Source organism: Aspergillus niger (genome assembly GCF_000002855.4).
Source record: "Aspergillus niger supercontig An02".
Classification (NCBI taxonomy): domain Eukaryota; kingdom Fungi; phylum Ascomycota; class Eurotiomycetes; order Eurotiales; family Aspergillaceae; genus Aspergillus; species Aspergillus niger.
In genome coordinates, this window is record NT_166519.1 from 2,615,970 (window position 1) to 2,629,654 (window position 13,685).

Here is a 13,685-nt window from a genome sequence, read left to right on the forward strand (position 1 = left end):
CCCTGGCTGAATAGAAAACAGCAATTCTTTGTTTTTTTTCCCCTCCTCCATTCCCCTTTACCCTCCTCTTCCCTTTTCTTCTTTTCCCCTCTGGAGGATACCCCCTTATCCGCTATGCTTTCGTTTGTCTTGCTTCTTTGTGTAGCGTTGGTCAACGCCTACTCAGACCCGGGTGCATGCTCGGGAACCTGCTGGGCACACGACCCCAATGTCATTCGCCGTGTGTCGGATGGAACCTACTTTCGTTTCTCGACAGGTGGTGGTGTCCATATCTCCTCTGCCAGCGCCATCACTGGTCCCTGGACTGATCTCGGGTATGCACTGCCTAACGGATCCATCGTTACAGTGGGAAATGCCTCCAACCTTTGGGTAAGACAGACTGACAACCCTGGACATCACCCTTGCCATCTGCAGTTCTGACATTCCCGCAGGCTCCGGACGTACACTACGTAGATGGCACATACTACATGTACTATGCTAGCTCTACCCTGGGCAGCCGGGATTCCACCATTGGAGTTGCAACCTCCACCACCCTGGAAGCCGACTCCTGGACCGACCACGGCGAGATTGGTGTCACCTCGTCTTCGTCCACCCCTTACAACGCCATTGACCCCAACTGGATCACCATTGGCAGCACCCCCTATCTCCAATTCGGCTCCTACTGGCAAGGTCTCTACCAGGTGGAAATGACCGACTCCCTGAGCGCCAGCAGCAGCACGCCCACTAACTTGGCCTACAACGCATCGGGGAACCATGCTATCGAGGCTTCTTACCTGTACGAGTACGGAGGCTACTACTACCTCACCTTCTCGTCCGGCAAGGCTCAGGGGTACACGACCTCCCTGCCTGCCCAGGGCGATGAGTACCGCATTGTCGTTTGCCGGTCCAAGACTGGAACGGGTAACTTTGTAAGTGCTATATGCCAATCATCAACATTCAAGGAATAGGGGGGGGAATGCTAATTTCGCCTGCAGGTCGACAAGGATGGTGTTTCATGCCTGAACAGCGGCGGAACCACCGTTCTGGCCAGCCACGACTATGTCTACGGCCCTGGTGGACAGTAAGTTTGCCCCTGTCTTCTTTTGTGGCTTGACGCACATCAAACGGGGAAGCATGCTAACAATGATCAATTGCAGGGGTATCATCAACACCACCAGCCACGGTATTGTCGTCTACTACCACTATGCCAACAAGAACATTGGCCTGGCTGTCGATGACTACCAGTTCGGCTGGAACACGCTCACCTGGACTGATGGGTGGCCTGTTGTGGCGTGATTTCATTCTTCTTCTTCTTCTATACATACATACATTTTACCGGCGGCCCAGAAATGGGCTCGGTAATATTTGCATGATGATACCTGCGTTCGATTGTATTTAGCTAATTACGTTAATTCGTAATGTTTTATATTGCGATTTAATATATACATATTGAGACATAATTTGTTTGAGAGATTTGTGTAGAATGTCTGTAGAAAATATGAAGCGTCTCGAATTAAGAATGTCAACAACAGGAGTCACTAGAAGGGGCAGTTTAATGATGAAATTACTATCACCCTACTTGATCCTTAATTCCGTCACTCCCCCTTTGACATTCCCCATCCCATCCCCATACAAAAAGCAAAAATGCCACCCCATAAAAAAAAAGAGCCTAGACAACAAACAAACAAACATAACATACCATCCTACGGACCGCACCTAAACTCAATTGTGGAACAATCAGGATTCCTCGGTATTTTGCCCCGAAGAATCTACTACATACCCACATTACTATGCACATTGCCATTGCCACCCAAGCGAAACAAACAACTCACCACATACTGATTAATTAAACGCACAATCCCCAATGCAACAGAGAAAAATGATGGCTCAAATTCTGCATTTAAGCTAGCCAAGCTGTCACTGGGCACAGACACGCTGCAATTCTCCGCGTCTGAGACATTTGTTTGTCGTGTGGCGCTGCCATCCCTGTCGGGGACACAGGACGGACGGAACACGCTGCAGCAGTCGATGCGGTCAAGTCTACGGTGGCTGCAAGGGCAAAGTGGCCTTTTCTGACAGGTGCGATCTGATAGATGAACTGGGGGGATCCTTGCTCGTGGATTGATGGTGCATGGTGGAGGTTGTTGTTGTTGTTTGTTGGTGAGATGTTGAGTTGAGTTTTGGTGTTTGAGGTCATCGACAGTGATCCTACCCCCTTCCAAGGTGTATAATATTGGGATGCCTTACAATATGCTACAGATCCCTCAAGGATCAGTCTATTCTGTGAATATAGCCTACCGTTGTCTTTATTATATGAATCTATAATGCTTCGTGACTGATTCTTTATCTAGTTGACAGGCTTTCTACCCTGACAAGTAGATCCTATCAAAATACTATATAAGTATCAATATTAATTCAAGAAAAATCGAAGGAAATACTACTAAAGTACCTGTAAAGAATATTCTTCTATTTTAGAACTATTTTATTAGAGTAGTGACTTAACTATAATCTTTTATACTACGCACAGGCTGTAATTGAAAAGATATAGTATTTCACAGCTGATTCCTTACTTAGTTGATGGCAGGGCCTCTATGTATGCTATGGATTAACTAAGAAAGAACCTAATGTTCGTGTGCAGTAGCTCCCTGACTAATCTGGCGATCATTGACCGCCTGCTGATCTCATGGCAATTTCGTAAGAAATCAACGCGACCAGAGCGTCGGTTTTAAGCATGGTTTGTCAAGCACAACGCAAAAACCGCCAAATTTGTCGCGAGCAATGTGACCTGGGGTGACGGTGGCTTGTTTGATTACTAATACACCATTCACGGGCTCTTGAAGCCTTAGGCAGAAGGGCTCCTGCGGGGAACAAGCCGCCAAGTGTCAGACATGTACAGTCCGTTTAGTCACCGCTCAACTTTCAACTCCAGCTATCATCAAGAAGCACCCTACGTCACCGGAATCCAGATAGTTAACTTGGTTGCAGCTAAGGATTAGTTGGGCGTGTGAATTGTATTTACTGTTTCCGTATGTTCGCGAAAGCGATATCATGAGAGCGTCTAGGGTAGGAGCCCAGCTCCCTATCGAACTTACCCTGCTTGCCGCCGAATATCTTACACCTGTTGACCTGCTCTCTCTCTTATATGCAGTTCCTGGGCTTGTACGGTCCCTGACTTTTCACCATACCACGCTTCAGGATGAAGGAGGGAGGACGATCCTACATCTACTCGCGAGGGACGGCGAATTGCTGAAGCTACTACTCGCAAACGGCAGTATCAGGCCAGACCCGAAGGATAATTGTGGCCGGACACCGTTATCTTATGCGGCTGAAAAATATGAAGTGGCGGTCAAGCTACTGCTAGACCGACAAGATGTTGAAGCAGACTCAAAGGATAACCTAGGTCGGACACCATTATCCTATGCAGCTGGGAGTGGATATGAAGCAGTGGTCAGGTTACTGCTGGATCAAGGTGTTGAAGCAGACTCAAAGGATAACCTGGGTCGGACACCATTGTTATATGCGGCCTGGCACGGACATGAAGCAGTGGTCAGGCTATTGCTGGACCAAGATGTTGAGGCGAACCTAAAGGATAATGACGGGTTGACTCCGATATCCTGTGCAGCTGGAGCGGGGCATGGAGCGGTGGTCAGGCTACTGCTGGACCGACAAGATGTTGAGGCCGACTCAAAGGATAACTTGGGTCGGACACCATTGTTGTATGCAGCCTGGCGCGGACATGAAGCAGTGGTCAGGTTACTGCTGGACCGACAAGACGTTGAGGCAGACTCGAAGGCTAACTGGGGTCAGACACCATTGTCCTTTGCGGCTGGAGGTGGACATGAAGCAGTAGTCAGGCTACTGCTGGGCCGACCAGATGTTGAGGCAGACTCGAGGGATAACTTGGGTCGGACACCATTATTATATGCAGCCTGGCGCGGACATGAAGCAGTGGTCAGATTACTGCTGGACCAGCAAGATGTTAAGGTGGACTCCAAGGCTAACTGGGGTCGGACACCATTATCCTGTGCGACTGAAGGTGGACACGAAGCAGTCGTCAGGCTACTGCTGGGCCGACAAGATGGCCAGACGGACACGAAGGATAACTGTTGAAAAAGCACTTGATGGCAGCCTGACAAGCAGTCGAATTAACGGAAGAATCGCACACTTATTAGGATCAGTCACAATCGAATGGTTCCTACTGCATAAAATAGGAAGCATGGAGAACTAAGTGTGGTTGTGCACTGCTGTTAGACCCCTGACCCTGTATGTTATATAGATTATTTTATATTCACTCGAAAGAGTTTGTTTATATTAATTTATATTAAAAATATTTTTTACTTATACCGGACAATGTTACTGTTAATAATTTAAAAATATTATTAGTTAAATCAATTAGATTTATTAATAATAATTCTTACAGTTACACCTGTTTTCTAGACATTAATATTATATAGATAAATAAAAATATTCATTCTTCAAAAGATTATACATATAAAATTATTCAAAATATCACAATTTCTTTATATACAAGATCTTCTCCTTCTATTTTGTCGCCTGTCCACTTCGAACTACTCCATTGAGACTATCCTGTGACCAAAACAACCCTTCCTTCCCAAGTTCACACGCAATTACACCCTACGCTATCAGCGAATACACACTCCTGCTACATAGTATTCGTCTCGCAGGAAGTATCAGGTTCGTTCAACAAATGGCCTCACTGATGCAACACCATGAAAACAACACCAAATGAGAGACGGCGGAAACGAATCACGAAGCGCTCCAGAGTAGCATGGTCCAAGCTGCTCTTCGACTGTTTGTGTCCAATGACTCAGCACAAGTTCAGGTTCTGTTTTCTTGCCATCAACACTACCTATGTGCCTCCTCCATTAGATAAACACGACCGATTCAATTATCTCGTTCTTGTGTCTGAGAGAAATAATAGGATGATTTGCTATGTGTTCATCCATACTCGTAATGGGCTTGAACATAGCTCCTGATGGACTATGTATCAGTTGGTGTCAAACCAACACCCTAAAAAGCCTCAGGCTATGATCCTCTTGAGGATCGTGCTCTCGAAGCTTCCTTCTTGCCTCCCAGGCCGGCAGAGCATGAACAATTAAGTCGCTTCGCTTCGTTTCATCTTTACAATGAGATTCAATACTTTCCATGTCCGGGAATTACTATCCAACTTTATACTGTCCCCGTCTGTTACACCTTATCCAATGCAATGAGTAGACAGACACCACCGTGTATTCCTCACTCAATCGGTTATTCCATGTCTCACATTAGGCAATGCAGTAACCAAACGGCATACTACCGCAACAGCAGGAACAAGGAACTGGATCTACGCTACGAATGGGACAAAATATCATTGAGAAAGGAAGGAAGGGAGTGGAATTCATAGATCTCCCGAATGATCAACCCTGATGTGGATGTCAGCGCAGCATTCCCGGATGTCAGATGACCATACATGATATATCATGGTCGTTGCAGTGGGCTCAGTCGACCTCCATTCTGCAGCATCCAGGACCTCCCGGGTGAAGACATCTTTCTACAACTTGCAAACTGATCGCATGGATGATGATCGAAGGTGAATAGAACGTTGGACAAAGCTCCTCACGGACTACGTGAGTGAGTTGGGGTTGGTGAAGGTGTCAAACCAACGCCCCAAGAAACCTCAAACTACAATCCACTCGAGGAGCGTGCTTACAGCAACACCTACGCGACTCTGAACTCCGAGACTATGTTTCGGTGCGTTCTTTCCTCAAGCAAGAAACATCTGGCGCGCCTTCTACTCCCGAGCTATCCTTTGCCTTTCCACCATGTCCTGCTTAATCCAGTGTGTTCCATCATAGGTAAAGCTTTCAAGTACACTACGTCCAGCATCTCCGATGACCTCTTCCCTTCCAATCCTTGAAATAAACTTGCGAAATAGTAGCGTGGACGATGGTTTGAGAACCAAAGAATGGACGAGTACTATGTGTCCTGCTAATGATCCTCAATGTTCATCATTCCCTATTATTATATCATTTATTGTATTTCCTCGGCTTTATGAATATCTGTCTGCCTTTCTATCTGTCTCTAAGCTGATTCTGCTTCCTTCAATGTATGCGTTGGGCATTTCGGACTGCACAGGTCCTGTTCATGGGATCCTAGGTTTTGGGGTGATTCATCGGGTGATAGGGTATTTGGTTGTGGTATGTGGTGTCCCTTTATTTTATCTGTTTATGAACGCTAATGCAGTGGCAGGGGAGAGAATAGGATAGGGGACAGTTTGCGGATGGACGTGGGGTTCTCCCTACTTATTTATTATCTGAGTACTTATTTGTATACTTTAATATATATACTAACTTAGCAGTCATTCAAAGTGAACTGATTTTATTTAGTTCATACAATGAGGTACAGTCTGCATGCATGGTCAGTGGCTAAATTCACTTGACTCGCTGTAAATCGATAATTATTTGTTTCTTTTTCTAGTTAATCAAGTACTAGCAAGGCATGGAAAGAACTTGTGGTTTCCTGAGATAGTTATCGGATTCCCTTGTTTTTCCCCGCAGTTGTCTCTTCATGGGAATTTTGAGATACGTCTGTAGGCGATTTACATTCTTACAAGAGATAAAGAAAGTGTATGTATGCCGTCACCGGCATAAGATCAATAGCTTATGCCAAAGCTTCAAAGTAAGGTATCTCTACTTTTGCTAAATGCACACGCTCAAATGGGGGGAACAGTATGAATCGCCTCACGTGACTACCACGAAGGAAGCAAACAAACATACAACAGACAAACAAAGTGGGAATAGGGGTAGAAAGTAAAGTAACTAGAAAAGGAAATAAGAGGGAAAAAAGAAGTGTCACTACCAATGACAAAGTAAGCCAAGCCAACACAAACAATACGAAGAAAAAACAAACAAACAAAGAAACTAAACGCCCTGCTCAAGTCCAATGCGATCGTAATCGTAAATCAGCTTACATGCTGTATAATCAAAACCTCACAATCCCCGTAACAAACTCCCCTCTGCGAACGGGTTGTCCGGCGACATATCCAACATCGGTTTCGCGGCATTGCGATCCCCCGTTGCCACGCCATGGCCGACCGGAGATCCTTGTATATTTTGGTGCGGTGTAGTTCGTGCCAACAGACTGTTAGGGATGAACGGGCCGTCTTGGCTGCGCAGATTCTCTCCGTCTGTTGGCGTGGTCGGAGCGGTATGATGGTACCGCTGTTGGTTGTTGACACTGCGGGCAGTGTTGGACCGATTGCGAGTGCGGACCTCCGGCATGGGCGGTTCAGGCGGCACCTGCGGTCGTCGCCAGGTGGTGGCGGAGGGTATTTGAATTCCGCCTGGGGCTTCGGGCCCCGTGGCGGCGTCGATAAGGGGCAGGCCTGGTTCGACGGCGATGCCGCGGCCTTTCCGGATGTGTTGCGGGGGCTCTTGGTAGACGGGGGTTAGGTCGACGAGGGGTTTGTTTTTCATGGATTGCGTGCGTCGTGGGAGGTTGGGGTCTGGGCCGTGACTGGATGTCATGGTGTTGGTGCGGCTGGGGTGGCGGGAGCCCATGGTGCCGATCAGGCCTTGTTTGATCAGTTCTTCGTTGTCTCGTTTCTCTTGCTCTTCGCGCTCCTTCAATGCGCGTTGGCGCATGGTGTAGGTTCGGCCGAGAAGGCCGGATGCTGAGAATGGGGCTTCATCCGAGGATGAGCCTGTCGCGAGGTCGGAATCGCCGGTGAGAAGCTTGGGGAAGGACGTGGGTGGAGGCCCGCGCTCGCGGGTGCTCTTTTTGTGCGAGAAGAGTTCCTTGGTCTTCATGGATTTGCTCCGCTCCGGCGCGGGTGGCGACGGTTTTACCTCGTTGGCTGGCTCCTCAAAGGGGTTCAGCAAGGGCTTGAATGGGGTCTCGTCCGGCTGCATGGCTTCTGCTTCCGCTGGCTGGCCTGCCCCCAGCTTCGTCACCAGGTACCAGCTGCGCCAGGTTTGGACGGCCCGGTACCAGCCATCGGCGATCTCGCGGTCATTGGTCGAGAAGAAATGGACAAAATTCTCCGTAGAGAGGAACATGTTGGATTTTTGCTGGCTCTTGACAGCCTGGCAGAACTTTTTGGGCGGCTTGACATTGTTCGCGAGGTAGCTGGCCGTAGGGGAGTAGATGTCGAAATCAGAAAGATGGCAAGCGTTGGTTGGATCTTGGGCATTCTCCTTCTTGGAGACCGTCACTTGGCCGTCGGACCGGAGCGTCACATAGCGTTTATCCCACTTGCGAGGCCGCTGCGAGTAGTACATGTAGAAGGTCACATCCGCCGGTGGTCCGAGTGACACGTTCCGCGCGTCGAGCAGGGTAAGCGCATCCAGGCTGGCTGCAGGCACAACAATCAATGTGTTCTGTTCGTCGTGAGTCCACGAATTCAGCACATCCCGCACATATTCGTAGCGGCGCAAGGGCCGTTCCAGCCCCAGCTCAGCGAACGACTCCATCAGGATGAACTTTTCTGGGTCTACCCCGGCATCCATCTGCTTCAATGCAGTCGCGACGACGTCTCGAGCGGAGGTGGAGGGAGTAACGCAGATGCGCGTAGAGGATTTCCGGTAGTGGACCAGCACCCGCCGCTCGCGCGCATTGACAGCCGATACAGGCGCATCAATTCCAGGGAACTGAGTGGGCACCGTAGTATCAATCGCAGGGACTGCTGATGCATCGCCATGTACACTTCCTCTGCGATGCGCTGGGTTGGCTGCATCACTGACCGACTGACGCCTCGGCTCCATGCTCGCGCGACGACTCGCCGAAGCGGATCCAGTTTGGGGTTTCCGATGCTGCGATTCCTTATGAGGACGACGAACCGCATGCTCCTCCGCTTTGTCGGCTGACCTGTCGCGCGACGCAGGTTTTGAATGAGTTGTAGACACTGACTTCGCTTCGCCGCCTGTCAGCCGATCCATCGCATTCTGTCGATGTCTTTCGCGCTCTGCCTCATCATCCTCCGGTTTCTCCTGTTGCCGCTTCTCCCGCGCGGCCAGTTTGCTGGCAAGCTTGTTTCGCATTCGCACCATCTCGGCGCCCTCTGAGTCCTGAAAGTGCGGGTGAACAGGACCTCCATTGACACTGGCGTCGGCTTGCGCTTTATACGCCGGGGGAGGGGCTGGGACGGGAGGTTGTGCATCGGCATCGGCGGATTGCGCAGTAGGAGCTCTGCGACGGTAGCGCGACATGCTCCTCTGAACGGTGCTGGAGCCATTGGGGAGTGCTGGCTGGTCATGCGACGGCGGCGCGGCAGCGACAGGCGGGATGGGCAGCGGCGGGGGCAGGGGGCAGGATTGCGGCGGTGGTGGTGGCTGTTTCGCCGCGGCTTTTCTCACGGAACGGTACCGGGAAAATTTCATGGGCGTCGGATGCTGGCCAGCAACCACTTGATGATCCTGCTTCTCCATCGCCATGGCTGGGGAGGAGATTCTTCTTTCTTTTTATTGTAGAAAGGGCGGATTCAGCAGTTCACCACGAGGCTTATAAAGCAATGCGCATTGGAGGTGCAGACGACAGGGAAAAGTGTAGAAAAGAAGAAATAAAGATACAATGGCGTCAGTCACCCACCCGTTGGGCAAGCAAAACAGGTTTTATGCTTTTTTAGCCTGGTATTATTTTCTTTTTGTTCCAGGGCTGAGGGGTGCATTCAACGGATTCTGGAGAAAGTAGAATCCACGAGGTGCAGTAGCGGCGCAGAAGTAGTGAGTTTAGTGCTGGGGACAGTGGAGGAAGGGAGAGAGGATCAGAACACCAAACAGACCAGTTGCATGCTGGTGATTTGGTGAAGGAGCAGACAAGGGCGAAGGGATTGGAACAAATAATGGGGGGTCGCGTGTCTCCACCCCCTAAAGGTTGCAGACATGTTTCACAGGGATAGAAATTGCTTCGTGCAGGTTGGGAGAGATCCCTAGTCTGTAGGATGGAGAAAAATAGAATAAATAAATAAATAAATAGAAAAAAGAAAGAAGGAAAAATAGAAGAATGGGAAAGGGGTGGGGATAGAGGAGAGGAGAGAGGAGAGGGGAAGAAGAGAGAGAAGATAGAAGAGAGAGGAATGGAAAATGAATGGATGGGATGAATGATCACCGGCACGATGGGAAACGACGATTCAAGGACTGGACTTGTGTCTGTGTGGACTCAAGGTGGACTGTGGACTGTGGACTGTGGAGGAGGAGAAGCCCAAAGGGTCCAGGTGGTTCGAGTGGAGGAGGATCGGATGGGTTTAATTTTAAAACGGTGGATGCTAGTGACCGTCTGGGTTTAGCATCATTGATTGATTGAGTTCACCGCGATACGGAGTAGATAGTACTGCGATGCTCCATGGAAACCTGCAGCTTCCACCTGCTACCTGTCGGGCCACCTGCAAGGGGTCTCCAGGGACTACTGCGATGGAATGCATGCTACATCGTACTAGATAGGACTAGTATCGTACGATCCCCCTGAAAACCACCGAATTATTCTCGGAATCTCACAAAGAAACACAAACCAATCCATTAAACGGGAGATTCCGTGGCGGTCGCAGCAAAGCATAAAAATTCCTCCGCCGCTAAAAGTGGCAGCGGCACAGCAATACGATTCCATTTCTGACAGTCTGACAGGCCCCATTCCAAGATCCCGCCATTACTCGTCAATCATTGACCGCGCTATAAATATGATTAACCTTCTATTTTACCTCGACCAGATTTCCAGGAACTAATATTTTTTGCCGCGCTGCCCCTTCATCCGACCAAGTGGGGGAGGGAATGCCAGGGGTCTCAACACACGACGGGTTCAGAAATTAGTGTGATTCAGAAAATCCTAATAATGAATAACCTCATGCACGTGACTGAAGTTATCATATATAAATATATATATACATTAAAAGGACATTCTCTGAAATTCCCGAAATACCCTATAAATGGATACTTTCGATGTTGTTTGGGGTTACATAGTCTGAGATATCACGTGCAACAGGTCAATCAGCATCATGATTCCTCTGAACCTAGCTAAGCTGTTTCTCATTTCCGATCTGACAATGTCGCACACTAATTTCCTGAACCCGTTGCGTGTGTATGCACTGCCAGCGAGCAATCTTCATCTAAAATAGTATTTGTGGTCGGCTACTCCCTTGGTTGCCGGTGCATGGCTTGACTGGTGTATGAAGGCTGCCACACTGATTAATGGGGGTACTTCGGTGTCTGCTAACACGTTGCCAACAGTCAGCAAGGGACTGGTTGTAATGTTTAATTATCCAGACCAGATCAATCTTCGACCACATGCCTTTCTTCTACCATGTGTACTTTCTCCCAACATACATACACACTTTCTTATGCTGTACTTAGCTATCACTGCTCTTCTATTGCCTTCAATGTATGGATCCGCATCAACTGGACCACAGTTAGTCTACTTATCATCCATCTTCCTAGAAATTTCATATTTATTCTCAACAATTCTTACTTTATATGCGCAGACGGAATCTTAGCAAGACAAGCCTTAAGGGGCTCTTTGGTGGACCAACTAACATCAAACACGCATCCCAGGTATACTAAAGACCTGGCTCGCTATTGCTGGACGCCTGCTCAACAACGAGAAAGGTGTCGAGTACACTACACTATATAATTGGCCTCAATCATCAGGTCCCCATTGTTGTTGAAAATCGGATTCTCATAAGCCAATGAGCCCTTGCCTGGAATCACGAACCGGGCCGAGGTGTTGAGGTCACTCTCCAGACTCTTCTCGGCTTCACCGAACGAGGTATCATTCTGGAATTGCTGCACGAGCCGGTCCTGGAACTTCTGGTATATAGCCTTGACAGCTTCCAGTTTATCGTCAAAGCCCGATGTTGAACCATTCCACTGCAGAGGATCCGCTGTCACCTGAAAGACCTTGGTCAGATCGGCGGGCAGATTAAGAGAGAACTTCAGACCACCGTTGGTGGTGGTAACTGTGATGTCAGTTTGCCAGTTAATGGTGACATGGATGCTGGATGTACTCGGTCAGCTTGATACCAGTGAGGAATTCAGTCAGAGTGGGAAAGAATACACTCACGTGTACCTGTACCCCCCGACCATCGGAAAGGTAGTGGCAGCTGCCTCGCAATCAACGGTGATACCCGTGGTCCCACTCGCATTGATGGTGCCAGTTCCGGACATGGCGCTCAGTTTGTTGGATGTGGTACCTGAACCGCTAGTGTTAAGAATAGAATCTCTCTAATACGGGACAGCAATGAGCCACACGTACATTTGATGTTAAGAGTGTTCCAGCCTGCATCAGACTTGTACGTGTGCTGATATGTCTGCTTCTCGTTGGAGGGAGTCCACGTCCAAGCTAAAAGACTCGAGACTTGCTTCCACGCATAAAAACTAGCATCGCTTGAATGGCTCGGGTCCCCGAGCGCAATGGACCATTGCTCTCCAAAGAGCTCCGAATTATTCGCGCTGGCCACCCACGCGTACGTGTGGATATTGAATTGCGATAGCAGCTTGGGGACAGTATCTCGAAAGAGGTATCTATCCCAGATGATGTCCCGATCGATGATAATCGTGCCGTTCATGCCCTTGGAGACGTAGTTCCCCGAATGCTCAAGGAGGCGGATATCGGGAAACGGTCGCTTGTCAGTCATTTGAAGGTAGAGTAGCATGTTGTTTTCGCCTATCGACCCAAGACCCTCCGCAGGCTTCGTCTCATTGGGAGCGATATAAGGGTATGTCTGTAGCTTCAGAGATGTTGGAGGAAAGGATGGTGCCTCCTCGTTCACCGTCTCGGGCTGGTCCGTGTGTAAGGCATATGCCAGGGTGCGCTTCTGGCGGTCCTACCATACACTGTCCTGGTTCGTGTACCAACGACCCAGGAGAATACCTAAATAAGTCATCTGCTCGTCGGACAGATCGGCGCCGTTGAAGGTGCTCTGTTCGCGGCTGGGGAGTTACTGTCAGTAACGAACGCTGATCAAGATAAAGTGAATGATCACTGACTCATAAGTGATGATATGATCATCTAGAGGTAAACGTAACATTATCAGTCAATTCCTTCCCTTCTTTGTGAAATGTTCAGCCCGTTCTTCTTACTAGTGAAAGCAAAGAATAGAGAACTGATTGAGTAGTCCCCAGGCTGCATGATCTGTGTTTGAACTTCTTTGAACTCATCAGAACTTGGATCAACTACCTCCTTATCAAGATTACAAGTCCAAGCAATAGTCCAATCGGTAATTTGAACCTCTTCATTCCTATTGATAGTTAGCCATGTACGGTTAGCCATGTGATGGAAATAAACGTGCTTGGACTAACAGGATGGTGAAGTTAACAGTCCCTAACCCCAAGGTACAATAGTACATGGAGACGGCATTCTGCTGCCCGGTAACGTTCAGGGCAAGCTGGCTGGTCTTTAGTGTGGCATCCAGAGAGCCAATGCCCTCCAGGGAAGCCTTGACTTCAGTAAGTTCCGGATGATCATTCAACAGTTGGGACATGCCATCGTTGATGGCCTTCTGCGAGAGGGCAGTGATCTAACAGGAGGCTGTAAGTTTCTCCTCACCAAAGCGAGCGGCTCATCACGAATAAAATACCTCGTTGAATCTCCCCTTATCGGTAGTCAAGAAGGACTGCAGACGCTTGCTGAGCTCGGTTTCACTCATGATGATTGGTAAGAGTGTTTGCAAGAAGAAGAATACTTGACAATTTGGTAGTTGTTGATGCCAACAACTGTATCAA

At 48.7% G+C, this 13,685-nt stretch overlaps 7 protein-coding genes across 7 annotated transcripts; 5 read left to right on the plus strand and 2 right to left on the minus strand.

Annotated features, from left to right (window-relative positions):
* Positions 1-114: 114 nt before the first annotated feature.
* Positions 115-1,275, plus strand: An02g10550 (uncharacterized protein; the record flags this gene model as incomplete). The annotated part of the gene is made up of 4 exons (XM_001400147.3): positions 115-369; positions 432-908; positions 975-1,060; positions 1,137-1,275. The coding sequence occupies 4 exons, from the start codon at positions 115-117 to the stop codon at positions 1,273-1,275; spliced, it is 957 nt and encodes a 318-aa protein (XP_001400184.1).
* A 1,752-nt stretch (positions 1,276-3,027) lies between these two features.
* Positions 3,028-4,089, plus strand: An02g10560 (uncharacterized protein; the record flags this gene model as incomplete). The annotated part of the gene is made up of 1 exon (XM_001400148.3): positions 3,028-4,089. One exon carries the CDS (start codon positions 3,028-3,030, stop codon positions 4,087-4,089), a length of 1,062 nt encoding a protein of 353 aa, XP_001400185.1.
* Positions 4,090-4,709: 620 nt separating this feature from the next.
* On the plus strand, positions 4,710-5,383 carry An02g10570 (uncharacterized protein; the record flags this gene model as incomplete). The annotated part of the gene is made up of 2 exons (XM_059746580.1): positions 4,710-4,822; positions 5,269-5,383. The coding sequence occupies 2 exons, from the start codon at positions 4,710-4,712 to the stop codon at positions 5,381-5,383; spliced, it is 228 nt and encodes a 75-aa protein (XP_059603488.1).
* Positions 5,384-6,968: 1,585 nt separating this feature from the next.
* On the minus strand, positions 6,969-9,410 carry An02g10580 (uncharacterized protein; the record flags this gene model as incomplete). Its single annotated transcript, XM_059746581.1, has 1 exon — positions 6,969-9,410. One exon carries the CDS (start codon positions 9,408-9,410, stop codon positions 6,969-6,971), a length of 2,442 nt encoding a protein of 813 aa, XP_059603489.1.
* Positions 9,411-9,546: 136 nt separating this feature from the next.
* Positions 9,547-9,782, plus strand: An02g10590 (hypothetical protein; the record flags this gene model as incomplete). Its single annotated transcript, XM_059746582.1, has 2 exons — positions 9,547-9,584; positions 9,629-9,782. The coding sequence occupies 2 exons, from the start codon at positions 9,547-9,549 to the stop codon at positions 9,780-9,782; spliced, it is 192 nt and encodes a 63-aa protein (XP_059603490.1).
* Positions 9,783-10,090: 308 nt separating this feature from the next.
* An02g10600 (hypothetical protein) lies at positions 10,091-10,411 on the plus strand (the record flags this gene model as incomplete). The annotated part of the gene is made up of 2 exons (XM_059746583.1): positions 10,091-10,189; positions 10,304-10,411. 2 exons carry the CDS (start codon positions 10,091-10,093, stop codon positions 10,409-10,411), a joined length of 207 nt encoding a protein of 68 aa, XP_059603491.1.
* A 1,171-nt stretch (positions 10,412-11,582) lies between these two features.
* An02g10610 (uncharacterized protein) lies at positions 11,583-13,609 on the minus strand (the record flags this gene model as incomplete). The annotated part of the gene is made up of 8 exons (XM_001400153.1): positions 11,583-11,958; positions 12,025-12,154; positions 12,217-12,742; positions 12,797-12,893; positions 12,951-12,972; positions 13,044-13,201; positions 13,263-13,480; positions 13,541-13,609. 8 exons carry the CDS (start codon positions 13,607-13,609, stop codon positions 11,583-11,585), a joined length of 1,596 nt encoding a protein of 531 aa, XP_001400190.1.
* Between the last annotated feature and the right edge of the window lie 76 nt (positions 13,610-13,685).